The following is a 25,023-nucleotide window of genomic DNA, read 5'->3' on the forward strand; positions in this document are numbered from 1 at the left end:
CACTTAATTTCAGTATACATGTTCTTATCTAAAAAAAAAAATCTGATGGCTTTGCGGAAAATATGACATCGTACACACATTGAGCACAGGCTATAAATACTAAGTGAAATATTAGGTAATGTTTTAATTTGATTAGGTTTGGTGCAGTAAAGCACTGCTGGCGTGTGCCTGAAAACAGGACTAAAGCTCAAGACTGAAATGTACTGTATGCAGTTTGTGAGAGCAGTCTTTTCACTGCATCTCCGCAGTTAAGACTGTGTGAAATGGATGTGATGCCGCACAGACGTCTCACTCGCACGTGGAAGTGGTGGCATGAAAACACAGCTGCCTGCCTTTTTTCTTAGGCATTGTTAGCACTCAAAGCAGGGCTCTTGCCATAACAAGGCATGTAAATGACTGGGGAAAAAAACTGACAAGTGCTAAATGTTGCAATCAGGCCTTGTAGGAGCATTAACAGGAGCCCCAATAAAACGTGAAAGCTGCGTTTTAATCATTCCTAATTTTCCGTTTATGACAAGAGCAACATGTGGTCCCTCGGCTTCTGCTCCCGGCTTTAATGCGACTCCTCGTAAAGTGCTTTCAATCCAATCAAATCCAATCAGCTTCTTTCTGCGGTGACTGTAAATGCTGGCGGTCTGAGACGCAAGGTGTGGCAGCAGTGTATTAAGTCCCGGTGTTAAATCCCGGCATCCGGTGAAGGGCTTTGCCCTGGTCTTGTGCTCTGCTGTCGGAGGGCGCCTCTCGGGGGTGAGCTGGCCCGCACCGTGTCCTCTGGGGGCCCTTTGAAATGGGGATTTGCGTTTTTTTTTTCCATTGGATTTTCTACAGGCACACCTGGCCCTAGATCACTTGCTGTCGACCACGTCGGCCCCTAGACGCTATTGATTGCTCCTTCCGTACCGGTGTTCTGCTTTCTTCCAGTTAAGCCGGTGGTGGCTGAATCACATGTAATTTGTGTTGCGCTCATGTTGAGTTATAGCAATAACACGCTTTCTAAAAACGAGTCTCAGTCCGTTGGAACAAATGAAGGGTTTAGCTTTGGGTAACGATGTGCATCAATATACAGAATGAAGCTGTGCCGCGTGTCCCTGGCCCAGTGCTTTGTCTGAGGATCCCAGAGGAGCACACCTGTGGAATAGCTGCTTTTAACAAGCACCCACACCACCTGCAAGTGCTACAGCTAATGTTATCACATGAGTTTCACAGAGGCTGTCTTGGGTTTACAGAGCCCATCTTGGGTTTCTCACGGTAACACTTAAACCCCCGTACTGTACCTCTTTCTTGGTGCAGTGTTTATTTATGGGAGGTTCGTGTATAGGGAAACGTCCTTATTTCTGATGCTAAAGCATCGCACGAACGCGAGCGTACTTCCATACCTCTGCTTGGTCTGCCTTGGCCACCCTGAGAATGGTCCTGGCCCCAGCAGTGAAGCTCATAATTCAAACTTCAATTAGTGTAAACACACACGTACCACTGTGAGCCATTACGAGTGTATTATCTTGTTTTATTGTCTCAGACAAAGACTAGCAAACCGCAAATATTGGTTCTTTGCTGGGATGGTTCATATGAGCAAATGCGTTTGGCTTTGTGTGATTGGTTATGGTATGGTGGAGATTCAGCTGTATAGCAATACCCAGACCTCCCTCTGCATGTGTTACCAAAATAGAGCACGTGTTGTTTTTACTACAGTCATATGGCAACAGTTCTATGTGAGATGTTCTTTCAAAGGAACCTTCCCGTGGGGGACAGAATTGCCCATCTGACCAACACTGATGCAAATAATTGTACTGCAGGGATATATAATTTAATTTATTTATTTATATGTTTATTTATTTATTTACAGAACTGATAATCCATGTCAAAGGTAAAGTCTGAAGTCTGATAAATGTCTACTGAAGCCTCTGGCTCTTTTAAGGCACGCTATCTCCGGGTTTGCTCTCACTCGTCCCGCAGCATTTCCAGCTTCTTTCTGAATCGTTTCCTCCAGGAATAGCAGGACTGAGTGTGGAGCCGTGCTGTATATAAATATTAATGCAGCGCCGGCCCCTTTATTTCCTGTGCTTACGATCGCCTTCATAAAAGGCGCATTTAGAGTCATGCAGGCAAAAACGGGCATCCTCCATCATTTATGGGGCGAGCATCTACAGTATATGCTCAGGACGCCTGCTACAGTTTGTTTTAACACTCATGCTTGAAATGTCTTTCTGCTTTGATGGCATTGTAATGTACAGGTTTACAGCGGTTTCAATGAGCCCTTGGAGCCTCAGCTGGTGGCTGCTGGGGTAGGAGGAAGACTAACTTTCGCAATGAGGACACAACCGCCCCTGTGCGCATTTTTTCTCTGCTCTCTGGCCCGGATTTGGTTCTGTGCTTTTCTTTCTTCGTAAACTAAGCTGACAGTAATAACTATCGAACAGCCTTTTCCCCCATCCTTCACAGAGCATCAGAAAGCTCCTTACTGCGATCCAGAATGATAGCACTTAATTTTACATCTGTGTGCCTTTTATGTGGTCGGGGAGAAACCCCATTCCCCATAAAGGACTTACTGAGGAAGGGTGAAATTAAACATTATTGATAATTGGCTCTGGGATCTCCCCGCATTGTGTCCATTTTGTACCTGCATTGGCCTAATTGACCATGAAATCTGGTGCTTAATCCATGCTTGACACGAGCTCTACCACTCTTAAAGCTGACTGAGATAAATGGCTTTATCCTGCCACTTGCTCCTCTGCAGTTTGTAAGGCTAAAATGCTTATTATTCTTTTCCCCTCTAATGGCTGTCAGTTTGAGGAAAATCATAAATCTGTGGCCGGACTCAACTCTGGCAGGTCTGTAGAGCTTTTGTAATTGTTTAAATCCCTCTTCTGATGCATTTTAAAACCCTTCCGGAATTGTAATTGCCTGTCACACGCTTTTCCAGCTCAAACACTTTCAACTCCCCACTCCACCAGCATGCGTGTATATATAGCATCTTATTGGTAGCCAAGTGGAGCACTTATTTACCAGATCTATTTATAGCCTGGCGTTTTTTTTTGTTTTGTTTTTTCTTGTTTGGTTTTCATTCTTTGGTATTGCTCACTATGAATGCATGACTCAGCACTCACATTGCTCCCAGTGACTTCTCCTGCTCTCTCATCATCAGGTCATTCCGTTATTTATTCATGTTTCCATTTGTGGGCATGCCGTTGTGGTCGTTTTTCTGAAATGTATTTGCTGGGTTCAATGTCCACAGTGTCACAGAATGCATTCGCATGTAAGGGAAAATGCTTTTTTTTTTTTTTTTTTAAATATCATAAAATAAATATTCTTCCACAGCTTCCACATTGTTTGATATCTCCTGTTGTTTAAAAAATCCGCGTGCAGACACAAATAGAATTGATATTATTTGTTTGTGCTTTTGTATATATATATATATATTTTCCTCTCCGCTAAAGTGAATGTGAAGAACACATGGGGCTTGTCATGGGAATTAATTGCATTTTGTGACGCGGACGATACCCAGTGACAAACATGGAGGGTGACCCTAAAGGGCTCACACCCTTCATTTATGCTCTGCCTTTTTATTTAAAGAAATTTGACGATTTTGTGCACTCCTTTTTCTACAGGCCTCCAAAGCCGACGCCTTGGAGTTAAATTTGTCCTGTCCCCACGGAATGGGGGAAAGGGGCATGGGACTTGCCTGTGGACAGGTAAGGCCTGGACTTCGATGTCTGACTTTCTAGCAATACAGCACTCTGCACTTTCCCAACTACACACTCCTGGAACGGATGAATGTCACAATAAAACATGTTGGGCATCCTGAGAATAGCATGTTATTGCATTTAAGTTTTTTTTTCCTTCACCCGCCAGAATTCAGTTCTTAAATTTACAGTTTATTTATTTCAAATAGGTATTACACGAAGTTGGTTTTTTAGTCTTTTTTTGTTTTAACCTCATATTAAAATAATGTTATAGTAAGGATGTACTATCAGAGGACAGTTTATATGCAGTATACTCAGTTGTGCAGTTATACTGTTCCTTGAACTGTGGTAGAGTGATATGAAAGAACGTGGCGAGACAGTCAATGAAATGCATTTCAAAGTGAGCTCAAAGCAGGAGAATATGTATTAACGGATTTCTACTCCAGTGGAGCGTTTCTTTTTTTATTGTCTGAATAATTCCCCCTTTTTCCCCATTAACTGAAGCATTAACAGGATTTAATAATCCATAAATAATCTCCTTTGCCATTTGTAAACAATTGTCTTTCATGTGAGACATTTGTATTCTCATGATTTTGTGCAGCATTTGCACATCACTATAACTAATTCAGTCAGTGGTTACATATTTTATAAATGCACCCCTGATCATTGAATGTTAGATTTGAAATGTGTAAGAAGTAAAGTATAAGTGTTGACAAGGGCAATTTTGCTGTTGAGTCCAATGTTAGTCCATTAGCAAGTTGGACATTGCAGTTACAATTTGCTGCCAACGTATTTTTTTTTTCTGACTGATAGACATTTGCTTAATGTTACTAAAAATAAAGTGAGAGTGCCATGAAATGAGGAAGGTTTGGTGTGGGAGGCATTTGAAGCACAGCATTTGTAAGCTTATTTAATTCAGTATTCTGAATGTAAATTTCATTTAAACATTTTGATATTGCTTGTCGTAGTCACAGTACTGCTGAGGTAGGACTGGTCAAGTAGATGGCACAAACCAGCTCTGCTTTTCCACCTAAAGTGTCAGGTTGTTAAAACAACAAAGTCATTAATGCAAACTACTGCTCCTGGGTGAGTGGATGAAAGTGCCATTTAAACAGTGGCGTAGTCCAAACAGAACACGCTCAGGTTGCTATCATTTAGCAGTGTATGGTAATGCTGATGCATTTCCTATGTGAAAATACAGGCCTCGAAGCATTTTCAATGCAAATGTCTTCCTGAAATAGAAGGAAATTTCTGTGGAGGCTAGCTGCCGGGAACATGTTTTGAATTCAGCACCCCATTAAGATAATTCTCCTGTTCCAGATATGCGAGAGAGGTGCTCAAATAATATTTTTGGAGTGAGGAATGGGAATGAAAAATGATGGCTAAAACTTTCATTACACTTTTTTCCAAAATAAACTCGGTTGCAAGCAGACTGCGGTGTCTGTTTTGGACAGAAACGTGGTGCTGCGTAATAGCATGTCTTAAAGGCTTTATCTCGCTTGAAGTGGCAAAACAAAGGCATGATTTTCTACTTTACTATTCTAACTATTTATTATAGTCTAGGGACTAAAATGGTTCCCTTCTAAACAGGACACAATGCTATTTTCTTCCTGACCTGCCCGTAAATTACTAGAGTTATATCCTGTGCTTTAGATTTTCTGCTATAAGACATAAAGCTAATCAAAGTGCTTTGCCTGCAGGCAGGTAACCTCCCTGTGAACTAAAGAGAGGCAATATCGTTTAATCACACCATTTGGCACTTCTCCTCATCAGCTATGAAAAACATTAGCTTTGACTATATGGAAATAAGTGGAACATTGCTAAATAGCATGCTCATGTGCATTGTACCCACACACTTCTTTGCGTAAAGGTACACAATTTTAAAAGCCCCGCCCCCGAGCAGAAGATTTTTTTTGTTCATTATAGTATTTTTATGTAGGCACGAATGGCTACGCTTCAAAACGGAACTGTTTTCTAATAGATATGAAGGAATTTGCTATGTGTAACTTATTATTCGTAATTCAACGCATACTGTGGTTGTTATTTTAGCAGGGTATCCACTGAAGCTCCTCATTCAGTGGGGTTATCAAAGAAAGTCTGTTGAATCTTGCTCCATCCTCGTCTGCTTCAGCACCTTTGTAATTCTTATTTTATTCCTTTTATTTTCACACCAGAGCCTCCAATACAAAGCTCTAAAAGCTATTTTCAGTCCACCAAACAAGTCCCGGTGACAAGCTATTCCATCACTTGTCCTGCTAGAGTCTTGCTCTAACGAGAGCGGCAACCCCCCGCGATCTCGCGGCGCAAAATGTAAATTTCAGGTGTAACCTGCACTTCCCCCGCCATCTCTCAGCGGCCCTCACCCCGGCGCACCCCGCCTGTGGTAATACAGGTTTCCGCGCGGCTCAGCCTCCACCGCCGTCCGCACCGCCGAAACTAATCCTGAGCCGAGGGGCTCACGCCCTCCGGTGACAGCGTACCGCGCAGTAAAAAAAAGAAGAGAAAAAAAAGAATAATAATAATAATCCCAACAGAATCTCGGCCCTCCTCCTTTAATTACATACCAGACCTCCCCGTTCGCCGCGTGGCCCCTTGTCGGGTATTTGTGTCGGATCAGCAGGCTCCGCGTTCAAAGTTTCGGGGGGTTTTCGTTTTACGGCTGGCGGAAAAGCAGAAGGAAAATATTGAAATAATAATAACCTTTAGAGTAGCGTATTCGCCCGCGGAGGGCTACGCAGGGCCCCAGCTCTCAGGGAGGTGCGCTGAGGTAAGCCGCGAGCTTGCGTTTGTCCGTGTGCCCCCTAACGAGGGCTCGCAGCGCTGTCCCTGCGTAAGCGCGTGAGCGAGGTTCTTACATACACTGCCAGGTGGTCCGTTTTTTTTTTGAGTCAGTTTTTTTTTTTTTTTTTTTTTTTAAGGAGAGTGAACAGTCTGCCCTCCTTTTGTGTTCATTTTTTTTTTTTTGCTTTGTTCAGAAAGGGAGAACGCTGAGAGGAGCAACAGATAGAGAAGGGATCGCCGGTCAGAGGGCGAAATGACAGGGGATCAAACCCCCGCTCCTGTGGAGGTGGGGGGGGGGGATTTGTATATGACGTACGGACTGCGCCACACTTCTCTCCAGAGTGAGATGTTCTTAAGTGCAACGTGCGGAGGGATCGGACCGGGCCCCTGTCCACCCCATTGTCTCCTGGTCTTGAATGGCCGTCAGAGGCTGGCCTTTAGCAGGCTAATCTGGCCGTGTCTCAGAGGGAGAGAGCCCCCTCTGCGGCGACACAAAGTTCTAACAAACAGCATCTGTTTCCACTGCTGGTGCCTGGCGGAAGGCCACGCTCCCCTCCCCCCACCTCGCGTTATCGCGGACGTAATGCAATTTCCCATGGCTCTGCTGGGGGAAGGGATGTCGCGTGTGCGCGCTTTTGTGTACGCACGGGTGTGTGCGCCCGGATGTCTTCACGCGCTGTGTGACACAGTCGCACTGTACAGCTGAGAAACTGTAAGGAAACTTCATTTTCTCAAGATGGCTGGAATCCCTGCAGGACAGCCTTAGAAACCCTCTCCTTGTAGTAATCTAGTGCTGCCAAAACCACTGCAGTGCTGCCTCCTGACTTTTTGCGTGTCTGTATTTTGAATCTAGTACGCAGAATTTTTTCAGCTGTCCCACTGCAGTGCTACCAACTCCTCAAAAGAAATTCCATTTCATATTTAGATACGGTGAAAGCTCTGCATGTGGTAAAAGCTCTCTACATCACAGCAATGTTCTCTTTTGTTGCAATAAAACACAACAGAAACAAGCATTTCAAATATCATTTCAACATTGCTTAAAACATTTAACCAATTACATTATTATTATTATTATTAGTAGTAGTATTATTATTAGTATTATTGATCATAGTAGTACTTGTTGTAATAGTAGTATTAGAAGTCATAGTCATTTTATTACTTGTTATTTTATTATTATTGTACTTCCAATATTTTACAGTGTGAAAGCTCTAAAGAAATAAACAGCACCATTAAGCATCTGTGGGGAGCTAAGATTACCGCTCCTTTCAGCCACACAGATGGGAGTGGAACAGCCGAATCCAGCGTTTCAGTCTTGTTTATCCTCTTTTTAAGTCTGGAATAAATCATGGCAAATTGCTGTGGGTGACACTTATACAAGTGCATAGATCGAATATCTTCTCAAAATCCTGAGAATGAATTTCATAGTCTCCGGCGGAGTAACCTTTCTTGTCCTCCTCCCTGCCTTTGGAATACATTTGGCATATTTTAAACAGGAATATGCTTTCCCTACATGTGAGTAATGTGCACTTCCAAAGATACGCAACATTCACTTCTTATCTGTCAATAAATGGCTGAGAATGTTTAAGAGATGCCATTGAACCCCACTGCAGGACCAGGTATGGTATATTGAAGGTGGAAATATCTCATTTTCAACAGTCTCTTCATACAAATCAATTTTAGCTCACATGTTTCGAATCAAATGTTATTCAGCGCTAACCTTTAGCCTATGTTGCTCTAGAGCTGACCCCAAGGCTCTGGTTCATACAGAGACCTTGTAAATCTCAATTCTTTATACACGAGAGCAAAAAAAAACATCGCTCAGGGGGATATGTGCCAACAGTTATTGGATGTGTCAAAAACGAACCCTATTTTGAGAAAAAGAGAGAGTTGCTGAAGTGAAAAAGCGCGACGGGAGGCACTGTAACCTATAAATTGACAAGTTCCCATAGAACAGTATTTAGATTTTTTTCCTTTGCTGCATCGAATGCACTCTCTTAAAGGGTACACGTAAAAGGAAGCATAAAAAAAGCAATGTGATGTTCGACCCCTGAGCGCGTGTGGCTTTGTGAATATATATTCTGTGTTTTCCTGTATATAAAAGGCACAGAGCTGTGTTTCATTTTGATGGACGTGCGCAAGTCATTGAACGCTGAGAGCTTTCATTTGCTTCCAAGAGTTGGCTTGGTGTGGGTGCTTTGCCTCAACTGAATTAGCAATCAGCAACCTGTTTCCAAATAACAGGGACTGGGAAGCGGCGCTCGGGCTGGGAAATCCTGTTTCATTATTCATTAGATTAAATGGAAAGATCACAATTAAAATAAGAGCTAATGTCAACGTTCTGCCTCGCCGTTCAAGAAGAGCTGCCCACTTCCTGCCGCCGCTGCCGCCGCCGTCGTGTTCCCGCCTCAGCCTCGTTCTTGATGTTTGCTTTCGCCTTCATCTGCAACGGCCTTCGTCTGGCATTCTTCTGCAGCGGCACAAAGGCCCGCGTTATTACCGACGCGTACGGAAGCGCAGGAGAATACAGAGCCCCGTGTTTGTAGCGAATAGCTTTAAAGAGTTTGAAAGAAGAGTAAAAATGTCTGCGATTCCGCTCGCCGCTGCGGCTTCCTGTGATCCGATGCGCGCGGTTCCCGTAATAAGCCGCCCCGAATGTCTCTCTCTGCCCCATGCAGGAGCTGACAGATTGGCAGCATTAAATTCTGGTGCTTTCCTCGATGTGCAAAATACAACCACGATTAGTTTAGCGCTGAGTCCCTGTAACTGACCCATTTGAACAGGATCCGGAGCTGGTGCGGAACATCTGTCGCTGGGTCCGGCAAGCTGTCACCATCCCCTTCTTCGCCAAGCTAACCCCCAATGTCACCAACATCGTGGACATCGCCAGTGCCGCGCATGAAGGTAGCGGGCCCCTTATGTAATTACTGGCTGCGGAAGGAGGGTGATGCGGAGATCTCATGTATTCTGTTAATATCATGCAGCATGAAGCCTAAAGATTGCAATGCATCATACCAGCTGGAACCAGTTTTACTACTATAATGTATGTGTGTATGTTTTTAGATATATATGTGATATATGTATACATGACACATGTAATATATATTATGTAATTGTGTGTATTAGATTGTTACATTTGCTTTTAAGTGGGTTGTTACTGAAAAAATAATTATTTGGCAAATGAGCTCCGCTGCATTCCCAATGGAAAGCCTTCATTACTGTGCAAGAGTCATTGTGCCCCTTGTCTGCGGATGGGGAGGGAGGCATGCATTCGGAGTTTGGCACCTCTTACACTCTCCCCTCCTCGGTTTAACCACTAATGCCGTCCATGCAGGTGGCGCAGATGGCGTTACAGCAACCAACACCGTCTCGGGGCTGATGGGACTGAAAGCAGACGGCACACCCTGGCCGAGCATTGGCCAAGGCAAGCGGACCACATATGGCGGCGTGTCTGGTAGGTGTCACCTCACTCACTGCTCGCTGTTCCCTAAGAGGCGGCAGAGCCTCACTCGGGGGGCGGGGGGGAGGGGTTGGGGGGGTTGGTTGTCTCCAGTATTGTTCAGGCTTCCACCGGTCAGTGCCTCGAATAGAAGTGACAGATGGAACAGATTGAGTGTGAAAGTGCTGGTAATGCATGCTTTCTCTGCAGTGATGAAAGAGTGGGTACTGTAGAGCGAGAGGCAGGGAAAACACAATTTGTGCCTGCTCTCGTGTCCACGCTCAGGCTAAACTTACCATCCCCCTCCCCCCCCCCCCCTTTTTTTTTTTTTTACTGTGCTCTATTGTTGTAAACCGTTTTGTTTAAAAAGCACGGTTCTTCCTCTATTTATAAGGTGATTCGTTGCTGATTTGGAATCCATGGGAATTATGCTTCCCAGTCGTCCTAAAATGCCGTTCTGTAACCATGGCCCTATGTAAATGTATGGACTATAGAAAACTGCGTTCAATAGGCTCCTCGGGCTCCCCTGACGGGGCCTACACGTGCAGGCTGAGCAGTAATGCTGCACTTAGTAATGCGAGTCACTGGGGAAATCATTGATGAAGTTCAAACATAACACGGAGTGCATTTCCATGCATTAGTATTACTGTATGTGTACACCTTTGAGCCTTCAGCTTTATGCAAATGTTTAAAAAATGCATTCAGTAAACTGCACACAGCACAATGTAGACTAGACATTTTGCAATGTGAAATGTAGCACATTTTGCTTGAAAGGGAGCCTGCTCGCCTGTTAAAGCGCTAAGAGTTGGTGCTATATTTAGAGATTTTTCTTTTTCGTTTTTGTTGTCATTATGAGCATTTTGATTTTTGCTCATCTTTGTAAGAGTTTATTGCGAGCGACTGTGCATGACTGGAAGCCGAGAAGATCACAGAGAATAAAACGTGCCGCGGCATAGATGTGCTTTCTCTCATGTACAAAGCCAGTATCAATCATTTCCCCAGTGATTGCCAGTTTACTAAGTGCAGTGTTACTGGTGCTCAGACAGCTGTGGTCTGTTAGGTGAGAGAAGCCTTGGAAAAACTTAATTCTGCTGAGCCCTTTTTCTTTTTCCTCTCGTCCTGTGGGGCAGACTCCCTTTGTTATCCGGGAGCAGAATATGGTTGATGTGTAAGAATAATGATTTTGTTCAGTCACTCGTCTGGATAGCGACAATCTGGATGAGAATTCACGGAAGCATCGCGTTCTCGGAGTGTCCCTGCCGGTTTTATCTCAGCTGCAGCGCCCTGTCATGCACTTGCTGCCTTTGACAGTGGGATTTTTCTTTTTCTTCTTTTAAAAAAAAAATTCAGCATGAATCAAGAGTCTTTTATGTAAGGGAAACCTTGAAATCCCATGAAAGATGGGTTTTGTGACAGGAGGATGTGCTGCGATTGGCTTAGACATTGTTCTCCAGTTCAAGCCATACAATCCACTCATTGGTTTTCAGTTAGCCTTTAGCGCTTGCCTGTGTTGTGTGGTGGTAGAAGGGGGTGGGACCAAGTGTAACATGTGACTAATTGCTGAGAAAATGCGGTTTCTGAAGTTAGTTTCCTCTTGCGGTAAGTTAGTAGTACCTCTTCGAGTTTCATTTTGAATATTCTCTCTGGTGTGTGCAGAAGAGGGAAAGGGAATGCTAATGTGTGGTTTGGATCTTAAGTGCTGTGTTTTAATGGCAAGTCTTGAAACAAAGAGAGTCTTGTCGCTATGGGACAGACATTTTTTGTCAAAGCATACAGTAGCTCTTCACTAAGACTTAATAAAAGCAAGAGTTTCCCTATTCTTTCTGCAGCGGCACCTTTTTTCTACAGAAACTAAATGCACCATTGATCCTACAAGAAGAATTTCTTTTGAACTTGACTTTAGGTTTGATAAATTATAATATATGAGATATCAATACATTCTAAGGAGTGAAGACATTATGTCAGACATGGGCTTTGTAAGAGGTCTCCACAGCCGGTGATGCTGCATCAGTTGTGTCTTTTCTTCACAATTGGTCAGACTGAATGCATGTAGTCGTACTTTTTTGAAACAATCAATCTTGCTGTGCTGGTGTCTCCAGCATTGCTGAACTATGAGAAATGAAGTTCAGGCCCTTTTTGAAAGTCATATATTCTCAATCAGAAGACAAGGGGCAGACCATCAGTACCAAGGCAGCATTCTTCACATTTAAACTTTACAAGACCTGTACAGAACATATTAATTTGTTTGCTCCACAAACTTAGGAGCAGTGTTGCCTAGAAACTGTGCTGAAAAGATAACACTGGTAATTTTTTTCATTATCACTAACATATCATATGCAAAGACCAAACTGATAGTGTTTCTGTCCAACTCTCAATGAATTTATCCTGTGGACAATTATTGTCCATCTAGCCAACGCTGATATACCATTGTTAACAAGTCAATGAGATGCTTTTGAACCAGGCCTTTGTACTTTTTACTGAAACAACTTCATAAAGTGACCAAGATTGCTTTCTCAATATGTGGAAAGTATTTTGGCGTGGCACCAAAATACTGAAAATTGAACGCCATCGAAATTAACAGTCTTCTCTGCTTTGAAGTAAATTTGATTAAAAAAACTAGGCTGGCTATGTTTTTCGTGATATAGGTAGCATTTTCTGAAAATGAAAATATGTCTTTCCAAACTGTATTTAATAACGTCAGCAGATACAGTAACTGAAATTAATTGCTTTCCTGGTTGAATGCTAAATGGGGGAAATACCAAAAAGTACTCAGAGTTGGACAGAAAGATTTTCGGTTTTGGTATTTTCATAGGATATGTTGATGAATACTGAAAAATGAAAATTACCGGTGTTATCCCTTAATTCGTAAGTCAGGAGGTGCCAAAACAAGAAGTGTCCATGTAAACGAGGTAACCAAAGTTTCTCAGAGGTCCTGGAACACGAAAGTAAAATAAATGATGCTCGGCTTTTGTGGATCGAGGATTTCCACTGACTATCATAGATGCAACATTTACATTTTTTTTTCAAGAGTTGCCGGAACCACAGACATAGTTCCAAAATGCGGGCGGGCCAAAAATGAGAGGATCTGACACAGATCCGACACTGCCTAGAGGGGTAACAATTCCCCATAGAAATGGACCTCATTTTCCCCCTTTATAAGAGAGCCACAGCTGCCATTATTTGCCTGTATTTTCCTCCATCCGCATTTTTCCCTGTGCAGTTCTTACCAGTAAAGTATTAGCCTGTGTTGTTTCTGCTGTTTTCCCACACCATCCACCACATGTGGTGTCTCCGTAAGGTAGATCCCCGCTACTGAGCCTCCCTGCACCTGGATGCAGGTGAGCAGCTCTGCCGGCCTGGACCGGCACTGAGCGCCCCCTACAGGCACTGTTCCTAACAGGCCATCCCCGCCCTGGCGCACGGACCCTTCATCAACTCCCTCACGCCCGGCTGAACTCGGGCGGGAATCGCGGGACGTCCCCGGGCCAGGCAGACCCTTTAGCTTCCCCTTAGGGATCGAGGCCCAGCCCGGCCCGCGGTTCCAGCCTTTTCCCAGTTACGGAGGCGCGCACCCTCCAGGGCTCCACAGGCCAATGATGCAATGCGATGCACAGGCACTCTCCACATCAGAGTTCTCCCCCACGGCCGTTCAGCAGGCTGGCACAGGGAACCTGCTCAGCGCAGTTAATGCAGCAAAGACCCATCTCCAGGCATAGCTGCCTTCCTGATCCACTAACTGAAATCCCAGCCCCACATACTTTCAGAAGTGGTATCGCGCTCCCAAAAATGGATTTGGCTATTTTTAGAAAAAGTCAGGTAGCCAGACTACACTGCTAGTGGGATTTCATTCATATAAATACCAGGTTCTTTTTATAATTAAGGTAGAATATCAGGAGAGAAAACTTAATTTTTACAAGAGATTATCAGATGTCGAGAGATCTCTTTTTTGTGCATCCAATAACAAGTATTAACTCAGAAAGAAGTACTTGGAAGTTCTATCATCTTTATTTTGTCTTTGCTTTTCCACTGTATGCCATGTACTGATCCATCTTCATTTGCAGACAACACTTGTCATGGAAGCAAGCACTGTCACACAAGCATAACAGTGCGTATTAGAGAAGCTTAGGGTACATCAGAAACTATGGGGCTACAGTGAGAGGAACATGCCCCTTGTTGTGTCTCTGCTAAAAATAAATCAGAGAATGCGCTGCTGTTCTGCTAGGATTCAAACTTAACTTGCATCAGTTTCCGTTAGGCTTCAGCACAGCGCTGGCCCACGTGTTATTCAGCTATTATAGCCTTTTTTCAATAATTCATGTAAATGTGTTTTTTTTATTACCACGAGACATGGAATTTTTATAAGGGCTGTAGCTATCATATTCACATTTCATTGCTGTTGCATAGTTAATGCCACTTACGACACAACCCTTTACGCTCAGCGGCCGGCCGCGACGGCGGCGCGGTCCGCGCACGCACGCTCGCTCGCGCGGCGCGGTCCCGCTACCTTCCCCCCATCCCCGCGCCTTTCATTTCTTACTCGGGAACGGTATTGATGGCAAGGGAAGGAGAGGGGGGTCAGGAAGGCACCGCGCATTAAAAATTAATATAGAAACTATTGCGGCAGTATTTTATGTAAGCAAAACTACTCAATGTCATATTTTTCACATTTAAGTCGCGGCGGCCGGGTTCCCCGACGTCCCCGAGGAGCCGGGCGGCTGTGGGGCTGTGAGGCGGGCCGAGGCGCGGGCCGGCCATTGATCAGTGGCCGCCGCGGGGACGGCGCGCCTCTCGTTCCGCTTTCGGCTGTGCCGCCGCGCTCACTCTCATTTTGCTTTGGTCTTTATTTTATTCTTTTCTTTTGAAAGGATTTATATCCTGCGAGCGTGAAACATCCGAGCTCTATCAGGACACTGGGAGAAGGGGAAAGCGCAGTGCCGTATGTTTTATAGATGGTCAGCCGCTGTTTTTGGGTATGCTTACCAAATCGGTTCTTTATCTCTCGTTTTCGTTTTGACGTTCCTTGACACGAACAAATTTTTTTTTTGTGTGCTTTTTTGAGAAAAAAACTTGTCGTCCTTTACATAATGCAGAGGTCAGAAATAGATTCTGCGGCAGTTTTTTTGATGTTTACAGACAGCAGTATGGAAAGAAAGGTTTGCTTTTACTTATTTCGGCATGCTTAGAAGACAGAACACGTACGCATGCAGTACAGTACTGTACTGCACATCTCAAAACCTGCCATAGTGCTTTGCGTTATGCTGCAGTTTTTTTTTTGTTTTTTTTTTGTCCAGCCCGCCTCCATTAGTGCCATGTTTCTCCGAACAGAGCAGTGTAAATGCGCGGCTTCTCTCGCCTGGCTGCCGTTCCCCGTCGGCGCGGCCCGTGTCTTCCCCCTCCCCGCTGCGTCTGACAGTGGCTGATGTGTTCACAGCTGATCAGCATCATGTGCCGGGGAGATCAGAGCCCAGATAAAGACTATCTGACAGACATGCCGGCTCGCTCCTGCCTCACACAAATCTCCTGCACTTGTATTTACTATACGCCCAACAAAGCCCAGCGCTACAAAAATGTCATGTGCTTGATTTGAAGTATATGCCTGTCTAAAGACTGACATTTCAACTGAACATCTTTTTTTTTTTTTTTTTTTTTTGTCATAACATGCATAATTTTTTCACCTGACGCTTCTGCGTTGCCCTCGGAAACAGGTTCACTTACGCTACAGCGGCAACCGGCTTTATTGTACAGAGTGACTGTTTCCCCTTACCGTGAATGTGCTTGCATTAGGTGGAAGAGCCGCTTTTATGGACACGGAAAGAGGAGTTTTGCTGTCGATGTTGCTGTCGCTATTATTTCAGGCCACTGTACTTTAAATAAGCGCATGCTTTTAGCTTGAGATTAAATTCAATGTTTGTGGTGACCTTAGAGAAAATTTAATGGATGAGCATTGCACTCAAAAAAGTGCCATTCAGTAATATTGCCAGCAAATCCAACGGATCCATTTTATTAATTGCCCTCAAGTAAACTGCAATGTTGTTAGTATCCATGGTTCTATAGTGTGTTTCTTTCATTTAAAAGAGGCTGCTTTGTCTTATGTACTACTGATGAAATAGATTGTAGAGACCAAAGTGCTAAGCATTCTATTGATATTCAGTTTGTTAAAATAATTATTCCCAAATCTCTTAAATGAATGCCAGGTTTGTATATCAACAAATTGCAGTTGACAACCAGTTATATGAGGTTTTGAATGATGCGGAAACAGGTCATGCTGAACCTTTGTAACTATAGTGAACGATGGTCGATGGTTCCTGTAGAAACAACCCAGTTTTGGCTATTTGATTCAGATGTGGTGGCCTGAGTTTGCCAAATTCTGTGCTGTGTTTGGTTTTTTGCCAGTAAGGAGATGGAACTTACAAAACAAACTACAACAAACAAAAAAACTCACATGCTCACAGGTTGTGTCAGCAAATTATTTGAAAGAAAAATAAAACAGAGATATGTTGCTTGCTTAAGTATTCACATTTAATTTGGTGGAAGCACCCTTCACCACAATAACAGCTTTTAGTCTCTTTTGGCAGGTCTGTACCAGCTTGCACCCTGGCTGTGCCAGCTTGCACCCTGGCTGTACCAGCTTGCACCCTGGCTGTACCAGCTTACACCCTGGCTGTGCCAGCTCGCACCCTGGCTGTACCAGCTTGCACCCTGGCTGTACCAGCTTGCACACAGCTCTCTCAGGTCGCTCAGTCATTGCTTATTTACCACAACTTGTGTCACAGGTTTTTGATGGGGTTGAGGTCAGTACTTTTACTGCGCCACTTAAGGGCATTCATCTTTGTTATCCTGAGCTGCTCCAAATGTAGCTTTGGCCCTATGCTGTGGTTCACTGTCCTCCTGAATTTTTTTTTTTTACCTCAACTTTAGCAGGCATACTTTCATAACTGAAAAGTGTCAATGTGTCATAAATGATAGCTTGAAAGCAGCAGAATGTGAACATTTGCAAGGGTCTGGGTACTTTTGCAAGACACTGTATAAGCAGTAGACACAAGCCTGATTTAAACCGAAGGGGGGGTGGGTTTCCTCGGCGAAGCCCATTAACGCATGGACTCAAGAAGACTCCACTAAGGGTCAATGGGGTCCCGATATGCGGAGGCAAATCACCTCTACGTTTTTTGAAATGGTTCTTGCGGGGAAGGCTGGGAATTGAGGAAAGAGGAATGCAAATTCAATCTCAAAGTGTTCCGCTGAGTGAGGAAGAGCGAATTTTCATCCGCAGGAGAGATCCTTAACGCGCTCGTCATGCTTCTCGATTCTGATTTTTGAAAAAGGAGAGTGTTTCATTTTATTTTCTACGCAAAAAAATATATCGATCATTCCAAAATTAGGCAGCTTTTCGCTTCCCTTTTTTCCCTCCGCCCTGTTTGATTTAAGGTTCTGAACGTACATTAAAATGACGGTTGTGTTAATGAAGCTTCTTTCTCAGTGAAGCTTTGTCCCCAGAGGCACTTATTGTGTAGGATAATAATGGGCCCCTCTACGAAATACACACAACAGGAGAAGTGATTGGCATGGTAATATTTTTAAGGAGGGATTCATTCTAAAGGGTATTGTGAACGTGATCAGTCTGTAATGATGGAAAACGCAGCTTGTTAGACTCTGTGGAATTCTTCTCCAGCTGAAGCCTAATTCACACACCTTATGTTAAACCCCATTATATTTTCCCCGTATAAACTAATGAATGGATATGTTCTTCAGCTTTTACAGAATGGGAAGTGAAGGAGAGGGTGCAGGCACGGGGATATTGTAAACAGAGAAAGTGTTCCTCCTTTACCCACAATGGCATCTATTTGCAGGTCATAATAAATGCACAGCATCCTGAGAGCATCCGGAGGAGCAGAACCATTTTCAGATTTGCATTTTTATTCACTAAACAGAAACCTTCCCCTTTCCCACCCCCCCTCCCCATAATAAAACACTACAGTGTGACGCTATATTTCCTCAGTCTTAGATGCAAGCTTGTGGCTGTTTAATTTAGTGCTACACGTCTCAGTAATCCCCGTAACAGTCCGCCATGTTAGACGACCATGGTACAGTAAGTCTGATTAATTAAAAATGCCTGGCTGAGAACTGACTTCTCAGTGCTGTCAAGATTTCAATTTTATGTTAAATATTTTCTAAAGGCCAGACCCTTAAATCTCAGGGGCTGTACCAAGCAGTGAGCTGTGAATTTAACCATAGGCTAACTGCTAATGATAAGGACACAGTCCAAGATGAGGCGTGTGTAATACAGTCATTGGATTAGGCTATCAATCACTGATGTCTCTGGGGAGCAAGAGAGGAGACGAAACAGAGAAAAGAGAAATTAGGAAAAGAGCATGACCAGAATATTTTCCCTTTAGCTTTATCTGTCAGTTGAGCTGAGCTGTTTTCTGCGGGTAACATTTGCAGGTGTGAGACTACAGCCTTCAGGATGTGGAATTCAGAAGAGATCCATAGACTTAATTTGTCCATTGTTGCCCACAGCTTTAAAAAGTGTGTTCATGTGGCATTTTTGGAACCCAGACAGGGCGGTGGTGAACTCATGTGGATGTAATCTAAATTATTTGCCTTTTTTCTTTTTTCTCTTCCTCCAGAAGTACAAATTAGACATTATTCATATTACACATCTAACCATCCAGCAAGTACATGTTTATTTTATTCACTCTTAAGATATTAAACAAAAATCCATTTCAAGTGGTTTATGCTTTGTACAAAAATGGTCATGGTCATAAATTATCTCTGTTTTATGTTTTTATAGAAGTATATAAAACTTATGGAATTGAAAATATATGCGAAAGGCACAGATACGTCAAAATGAATTGTTGCTGTTTTATTGATGCATAATCAGCGGAGCTTGAGAAGTTCCTGTGTGGGCTGTTTTATTCAAATGAAAGTGCCTCTAAGTCTACACTGAAAAAGTAAAGGTGGCTAAAGGAGTGCTGGTTTTCTGTATTTGTTGAATTGCTTATGTTGTTTACAGACCTTGGCTGAGTCCTCTAATTCTCCTAAGTAGTGCTGCACGTTGCCCTGCTGTGTGCTATTCTGCTTTGTGTTTTGTGTTCTTTCATAAAAAATATATATATTTGAAGTTCTTTGAATCGGAAACAGCAGCAATGCGGGGCTTTGCAGAAGTGGTTTCTTTAATCTCAACTAGAGAACAATCATCACAGCATTCGTTAAAGCCTGGGGTTAGGGCCAATTGGGTAAGGCTCCGTGACGCACTCCCTGGAAAGCCAATATCGACGAGCATGCTCTGGCAAGTGAGATCAAGCTAGCTAAATTAGCACCGTCCACGTGGCTGCTTCAGCGCTGTAACCCGGGAAAGAAGCCTTGATCTCTGCACGTCGAGCGCCATCCCTTCTCTGAGCCGTGCTTACAATTCACCAGCGCCATGGATGATATCTGTAACCTGATGCCGTGGATGATATCTGTAATCTGAGATTTCGTCGTCAGCCGACACTCAGGTGTTTTGCCTAATATGGCAGTGCGTTACGCGGGCATACTAGATTTGCAAGCAGGTTTGACTTAGCCACCAATCTGTTTGAATAATTAGCAAGTGGAAGTAAAACAATGATGAGTAAAACAATGGTAACTGAGGCATAGAGTCACTGATAATGTTTAACCGAGGCCAGTTCTTTGACAGTCACTTTTAAACGTTTTTTTGTTTGTTTGTTTGTTTGTTTGTTTGTTTGCTTGTTGTTGTATTTAATCAAAACGTGAACTATTCTGTTTGTAACTTATAACATTTATCACACTGCAATTGTCCATTGCATTGTGTGAAGTGATATTTACATTCCCAGCAAGGCATGTTATGGTATGCTGTATTTACAATTAATCAAGTACATAACTGTACAGCAATATAGTGCAAAAAATGCTTCAGTTTGAATGTGGATATAAAATTGCCTCCAGATATGGCCTTCTCTTGGTTTCCCCCATTATCACTTATCTTTATATGTTTTCTTTTCTTTGTCCATGTCATGGCAACAGATCCAGTGTACTGTTACAGAATGAACAGTCAACAAAACAACTGCTGTATCAGTATCAGAAGGAAAAAAAAGGTCGAAAGCTGGTCATTGTTGGATGTATTCTTCAAGAATCAGACATTTCCACTGATATACTTTTACCTGGATAACCTGCATGATTCTTTTATTGGCCAATATATCTTTTACAATGAGCGGCACAGGCTGCACAAGCTCTTTACTATGCAGTTTAATTTGTTTTCACATATTGGTCTGTTGCAATTCACACATACACAACCAAAAATAAAAAAGGCTACTGTGCATATTTGGTTGGATATAACTCATTACTGAATGAGTTATACACTTCGATTTTCTTGGGTCCATACCATGGGCACATTAAAGTGTTTTAATTGTTAATACGCAAGACATTTTTGTGATTCATCATTGCCATAGATATTGCTGTAATGTCTGCATAGGGAAAAAGTATGATTCTTCTTTGACAATTGATGAGTCACAGAACACCCTCTGAAATGTAAGCATCACAGATTCACACCCTGGTGGACTACAGGGTGGTGCTGTAGGATACCCTTTATGGAACTGCCGTAATTCTAAGGAAATCGGCCCTTGTTTTGTGGAGTTTAGATGTATTATCGAAGCTTAGACACGCGTGGTCTGTAGCAGTTTCATTTTATTTTCTTGGATTTTTTTTTTGTGTATCGCTCATGCTGTGGATCCTTTGAGAAAATGAATGGTTCAATAACATTTGTGGTTTTTGCTCTTCCTCTGTTATTAGTCTCCAGTCTGTGCCTTATAAAACCCTCTGTCAAAGCCTCCGGAGTGGTAGACAAGGTAGACACAGTGGATGATCGCACAAAGTTCCCTTTGTGAAGTTCCCTCGCAAATATGTAACCAATGTAAACAAGTTTAAATTTTTAAAATATATATGTTGTGTTTAACTCTGCATTTCCCATTATAAGTTTGCCCCCAGACTGCTCTATATTCAGCTAATGTGTTTTAAAGGTTTTTTTAGGCGTTAGTGCAACTCAGCTCGAGTCTGTTTTGAAATGAATGGTTTGGTGCAGTGATTTAAAATTAGGGAAAAAGCTGCAAGCGTGCTTTAGTTATTTCTTTCTTTAATCCATGCAGGAAGGTTAAATTAGGAAAATAAATAAATAAGTAAGCTATTGGATCTGTTGTACTGGTGGATGCGAGTGGGAGTGGCCATGCATAATATTCCAACAAAGGAGAAAGGTTCAGCAATGAGTATTAGTTCCCAGTGTTTACACGTGTAAACACTCAAACCATGTAATTGCCTAATATAGGACAGGTGCTTTTAGAGATACGATTTCTGATAATTAAAGATTGCGTAAGCACACGCTGCAGATAACCAGCGTTAATTCCCGTTTTACAAAGCTCGATAGTTCACCATGACTCCAGCCTATTCCCAATGAAGGGAAATGCAGAATAACAAAAGGAAGTCCTTGCTGGCGACAGTCCTTCCAGTAACCAAACGAGCCGTGTGCATGTGTTGAAAGCCAGTGGCCTTTTCAGACCTGGAATACCAAGCACACGTATCAAATGCTGAATTATGCATCTTCAACCAAAGATAATAATCAGCGATATCAGTGCAGGGTTGCTTTGTCCTGTGGAACCGAAAAGGCCACAAGCTTGAAGAGCTTTATATTATTCTATTGAAATTGAAAGTTCTTCCTGAATTCGGTGGGATCTTTTAATCAATGAATTAATACAGACTTTTGCAGTCTTATTAAAACAGAACGAACCCCTGGCTTATCTTGGTTTTGGTAACTCTGTTCCAATAAGCTTCGCTTTGCTTTCTTTCCTTTTTTTTCCTCACTGTGAAAAGCTGAAATAGGAAAACATTGTCCTTTGAAATAAGAATCTTGCTCTCCTGCTGCAGAATTTCAGCATGTTCAAAACCCTGCTTACTGTGCAGTTCTGTTAAAACACTGTTTTATCAGGTAATTGTTTAAATGTAATGCCATCGCACCATCAAAAGAAAAGGTGAACCGATGACATTTTGAAAATGTCAGAATTATCTTTCCACTTTTATTACACTATGGTAAGAGGAAGAAGTACATTGAGGGCATTTCATCCCTGTTATTTTAACTGAAATTGGTTATTCAAATAAATTGCTTATTATCTTAATGTGACAGCACTGAAATACAGCTAATCAGTGTCAGGTTGAGTGTGGCTTGTTGTGGCCACCTATGGGCTGATGAGATGAAACGCAGGGAATTCTGGGGATATATGGTCATGTCCGGAAGGAGAGGGACCATGACCGTTGTTATCACTTTATGGTAACAGTGCGCGTCCATGTACCTGCTAAAGGTTATAACCCTGCGGCTTATTCTTTGATTTTTATTTATTTAAACCTTTGTCTGTATCCCATTTTATTTGGTACTGAATCCCATGCCATATGGCCTGCTGTAATTATCATTGGCCTGATATGAGTATTTTTGTTGGTTTGTTTGGCTAAATTTCATGAGATACTGCTCTTTTTCATAAATACTCTGATAGGACTCTGAGCCTCCATGCCCTGCCTGATTCAACTACATATTGGTGTGCTCAGAATTATTCATAAAAAATATTGCGTGAACGGACTGTCTGAGTAGTTCTCTCTGATTGGCTTGGCTGCTGTGCAGAGTAGTGTCTGACTGTACTAACCCGGGGTCTGAAATCCCACACACGCACGCGCGCGCACACACACACACACACACTCATGCACAAAACACTGGACACATTCCTGCCAATAACATGATAAGGATGCAGCTAACAAAGACAGTTATGTGTAGGTTGTCAAACACTTGGATAAGAACTACACTATGAGGCAGGGATGGTGTACTGAAACAAGGGCTGTCACAAGAGCTGTGGCAGTTCTGGGAAGGACAGCCAATGTGCTGTACAACAAAAATGTCCGGGAGCTATTGAATACAAAGCATGCAGTCATTCTTTTTAGTGTCTTGTCAGTCAGGGTATTGAGCCTTTGTTGTTGTAATAACCCCTACTGTGGTCAGAGATATACCTGTTCATTTTCTTGAATTAATTAGCACTGGCCCAGTGCTATTATGTTTTATAATACTAAAATCCGGCAACTTCCATTATCTGTTTATTTATTTTTAAGGATGCAGTTTTTGATAAGATAAATCATCATAGTTAAGATGAAAGGTTTCCCAGGGTCTTAAAAAACCCAAGTTTACTGTGATTAGGACTGGGTATTTATCAGTAACTTTCGTAAGTCATCTATCTTATGCATCCTACCAAAAACCTTCCCATACTTGTGAGATCATTGAGACGGCTGCCCATATTTTCAAGCATGCAAACCTGCGTAAATACATTTAGACTTCAGGTACCGTGTTAGAATGAGTTACAGCTGGGGTTGCTTTATTTCAAAATATGGACACTATGCAAATACACACACAGGCGCCATAGAGCGAGTTAAAGCGTGATTCAGATATAAGGTTTGGGCTGTCGAAACTGATCCCAGACCAGGGGTGGGTCGTGATGGGGGGCGGGTTGGTGGTGGTTAAGTGTAACAGTTCCTAACGGAAACAATGCAAAGATGGAATGTGTTGCTGGCTACACATTTATATTGTACGATTGGGAATTGTTTGAAATTTTTTGAAAACTGGACATTCCAGTCCAAAACCAGGCATCTGGCAACTTTAGCTACAATGCTTACTGGCAAAAGCTAAAATAACTGAGTGGATAGCTGCTTGCTGTCTAGCTTGGAAACTGAAATGAGTTTGACTAATAGCTTGATGGTAGTATTTCTACACATTGCTTACTTGTGTGCCTAATGTATTTGTCATAATTTACTTAAACCTACAGTATAAGAACTTTACAATAAAAAACCATGTTGTGCTCCATGAGGGCACCTCATCTTAATTTATTGATATAATTCCCTGGGTGTCTTGCAGTTTCACTCACAGTTTTTTTTGTTGTTAAGAAGTAGATAGACCTGTTGTCCATTGTGGGTAGCATTATCCAGAATACAAATTTTGTGAACCTCGTCCAAGAAATGATTTGCCCCTAGCAACCTTGGCTCTAAAAACTACAAACTGCATCATCCCTTGACTGAGGTATCTCTCTCTCTCTCTCTCTCTCTCTCTCTCTCTCTCTCTCCCTCTCTCTCTCCCTCTATCTCTCTCTCTCCCTCTCTCTCTCTCTCTCTCTCTCCATCTCTCTCCTCATCCATTTGATATTCATATTTTTGTGGAATTATTGCAATGTCACAATAGAGCATTAATGAATAATTCAACCCAAAGAACCATCAATTTCAAGGGACTGGAAAACCTTCATCAATGAGAAAGACAAAAGGAGGAAAAATGCATACATATTTATAGCATTAGCTGTCTACGGACAATATGCAAAAATAACTCTTGTGATTCAATTTATCCCCCATAATTCAGAATTGCATTAAAGAATTAATAAAGATCATTTAACATGCACGAAAAAAATCTCTGCGTCTTGACTAAGGTATCTCTCTTTCTCTCCCTCGCTCTCTCCCTCTCTCTCTTGCTCTCTCTCTCACACTCATTCCCTCTCTCTCTCTCTCTCTCTCTCTCTCTGTTGAGCACATGATGTTTGATACTGGGTAGCAGAATGAGTGTAGACAATGTGAAGCTGTGATCAATGAAAGGCAACCTGCTGGCTAAATGAGGTTAAACCTAATACGATAAACGCTTCCATCTGTTGGCATGATTGGGTGGAGGTTTTCATTCATTAGGGATACTGAAGCCCAGGTAAATAAATACATTCACTAACACAAGGACTAACAAATCTCAAAAAGGACCAAGCTCCAGAGTGTGTTTCTCCATATTTTCTCCCAAATGATCGCTTTTTTTTTTTTTTTTTTGCTTGCTTTGTGATGGAGCCTCATTGATGCCGGCCCCTGGCAGGAGGTCTGCAAGATCTTCGAAATGTTAACAATTCTAAAAACAACTCACCTTGATATCATCTGAGGAAAAAACAAAACAAAAAAAAAATCTCACACACACACATATATATATACACACACACATGCACGCACGCACAAGCAAACTAATTATTCATCACATGTAAAAACTGCAGTTGGGGTTAGAACAGTACATCAGTGGGAAATATACATCAGAAT

At 42.5% G+C, this 25,023-nt stretch overlaps 1 protein-coding gene across 1 annotated transcript in view; it reads left to right on the forward strand.

The window, feature by feature from the left end:
• Nucleotides 1-25,023, forward strand: part of dpyda.1 (dihydropyrimidine dehydrogenase a, tandem duplicate 1) — a 177,804-nt gene that overhangs the window by 120,617 nt on the left and 32,164 nt on the right. Inside the window, exons 16-18 of the mRNA XM_035414829.1 lie at nt 3,606-3,689; nt 9,242-9,362; nt 9,793-9,912. Coding sequence (XP_035270720.1) covers nt 3,606-3,689; nt 9,242-9,362; nt 9,793-9,912 — 325 coding nt within the window. The remainder of the gene's footprint in view (nt 1-3,605; nt 3,690-9,241; nt 9,363-9,792; nt 9,913-25,023) is intronic.

Source organism: Anguilla anguilla, chromosome 4 (assembly GCF_013347855.1).
Source record: "Anguilla anguilla isolate fAngAng1 chromosome 4, fAngAng1.pri, whole genome shotgun sequence".
NCBI lineage: Eukaryota > Metazoa > Chordata > Actinopteri > Anguilliformes > Anguillidae > Anguilla > Anguilla anguilla.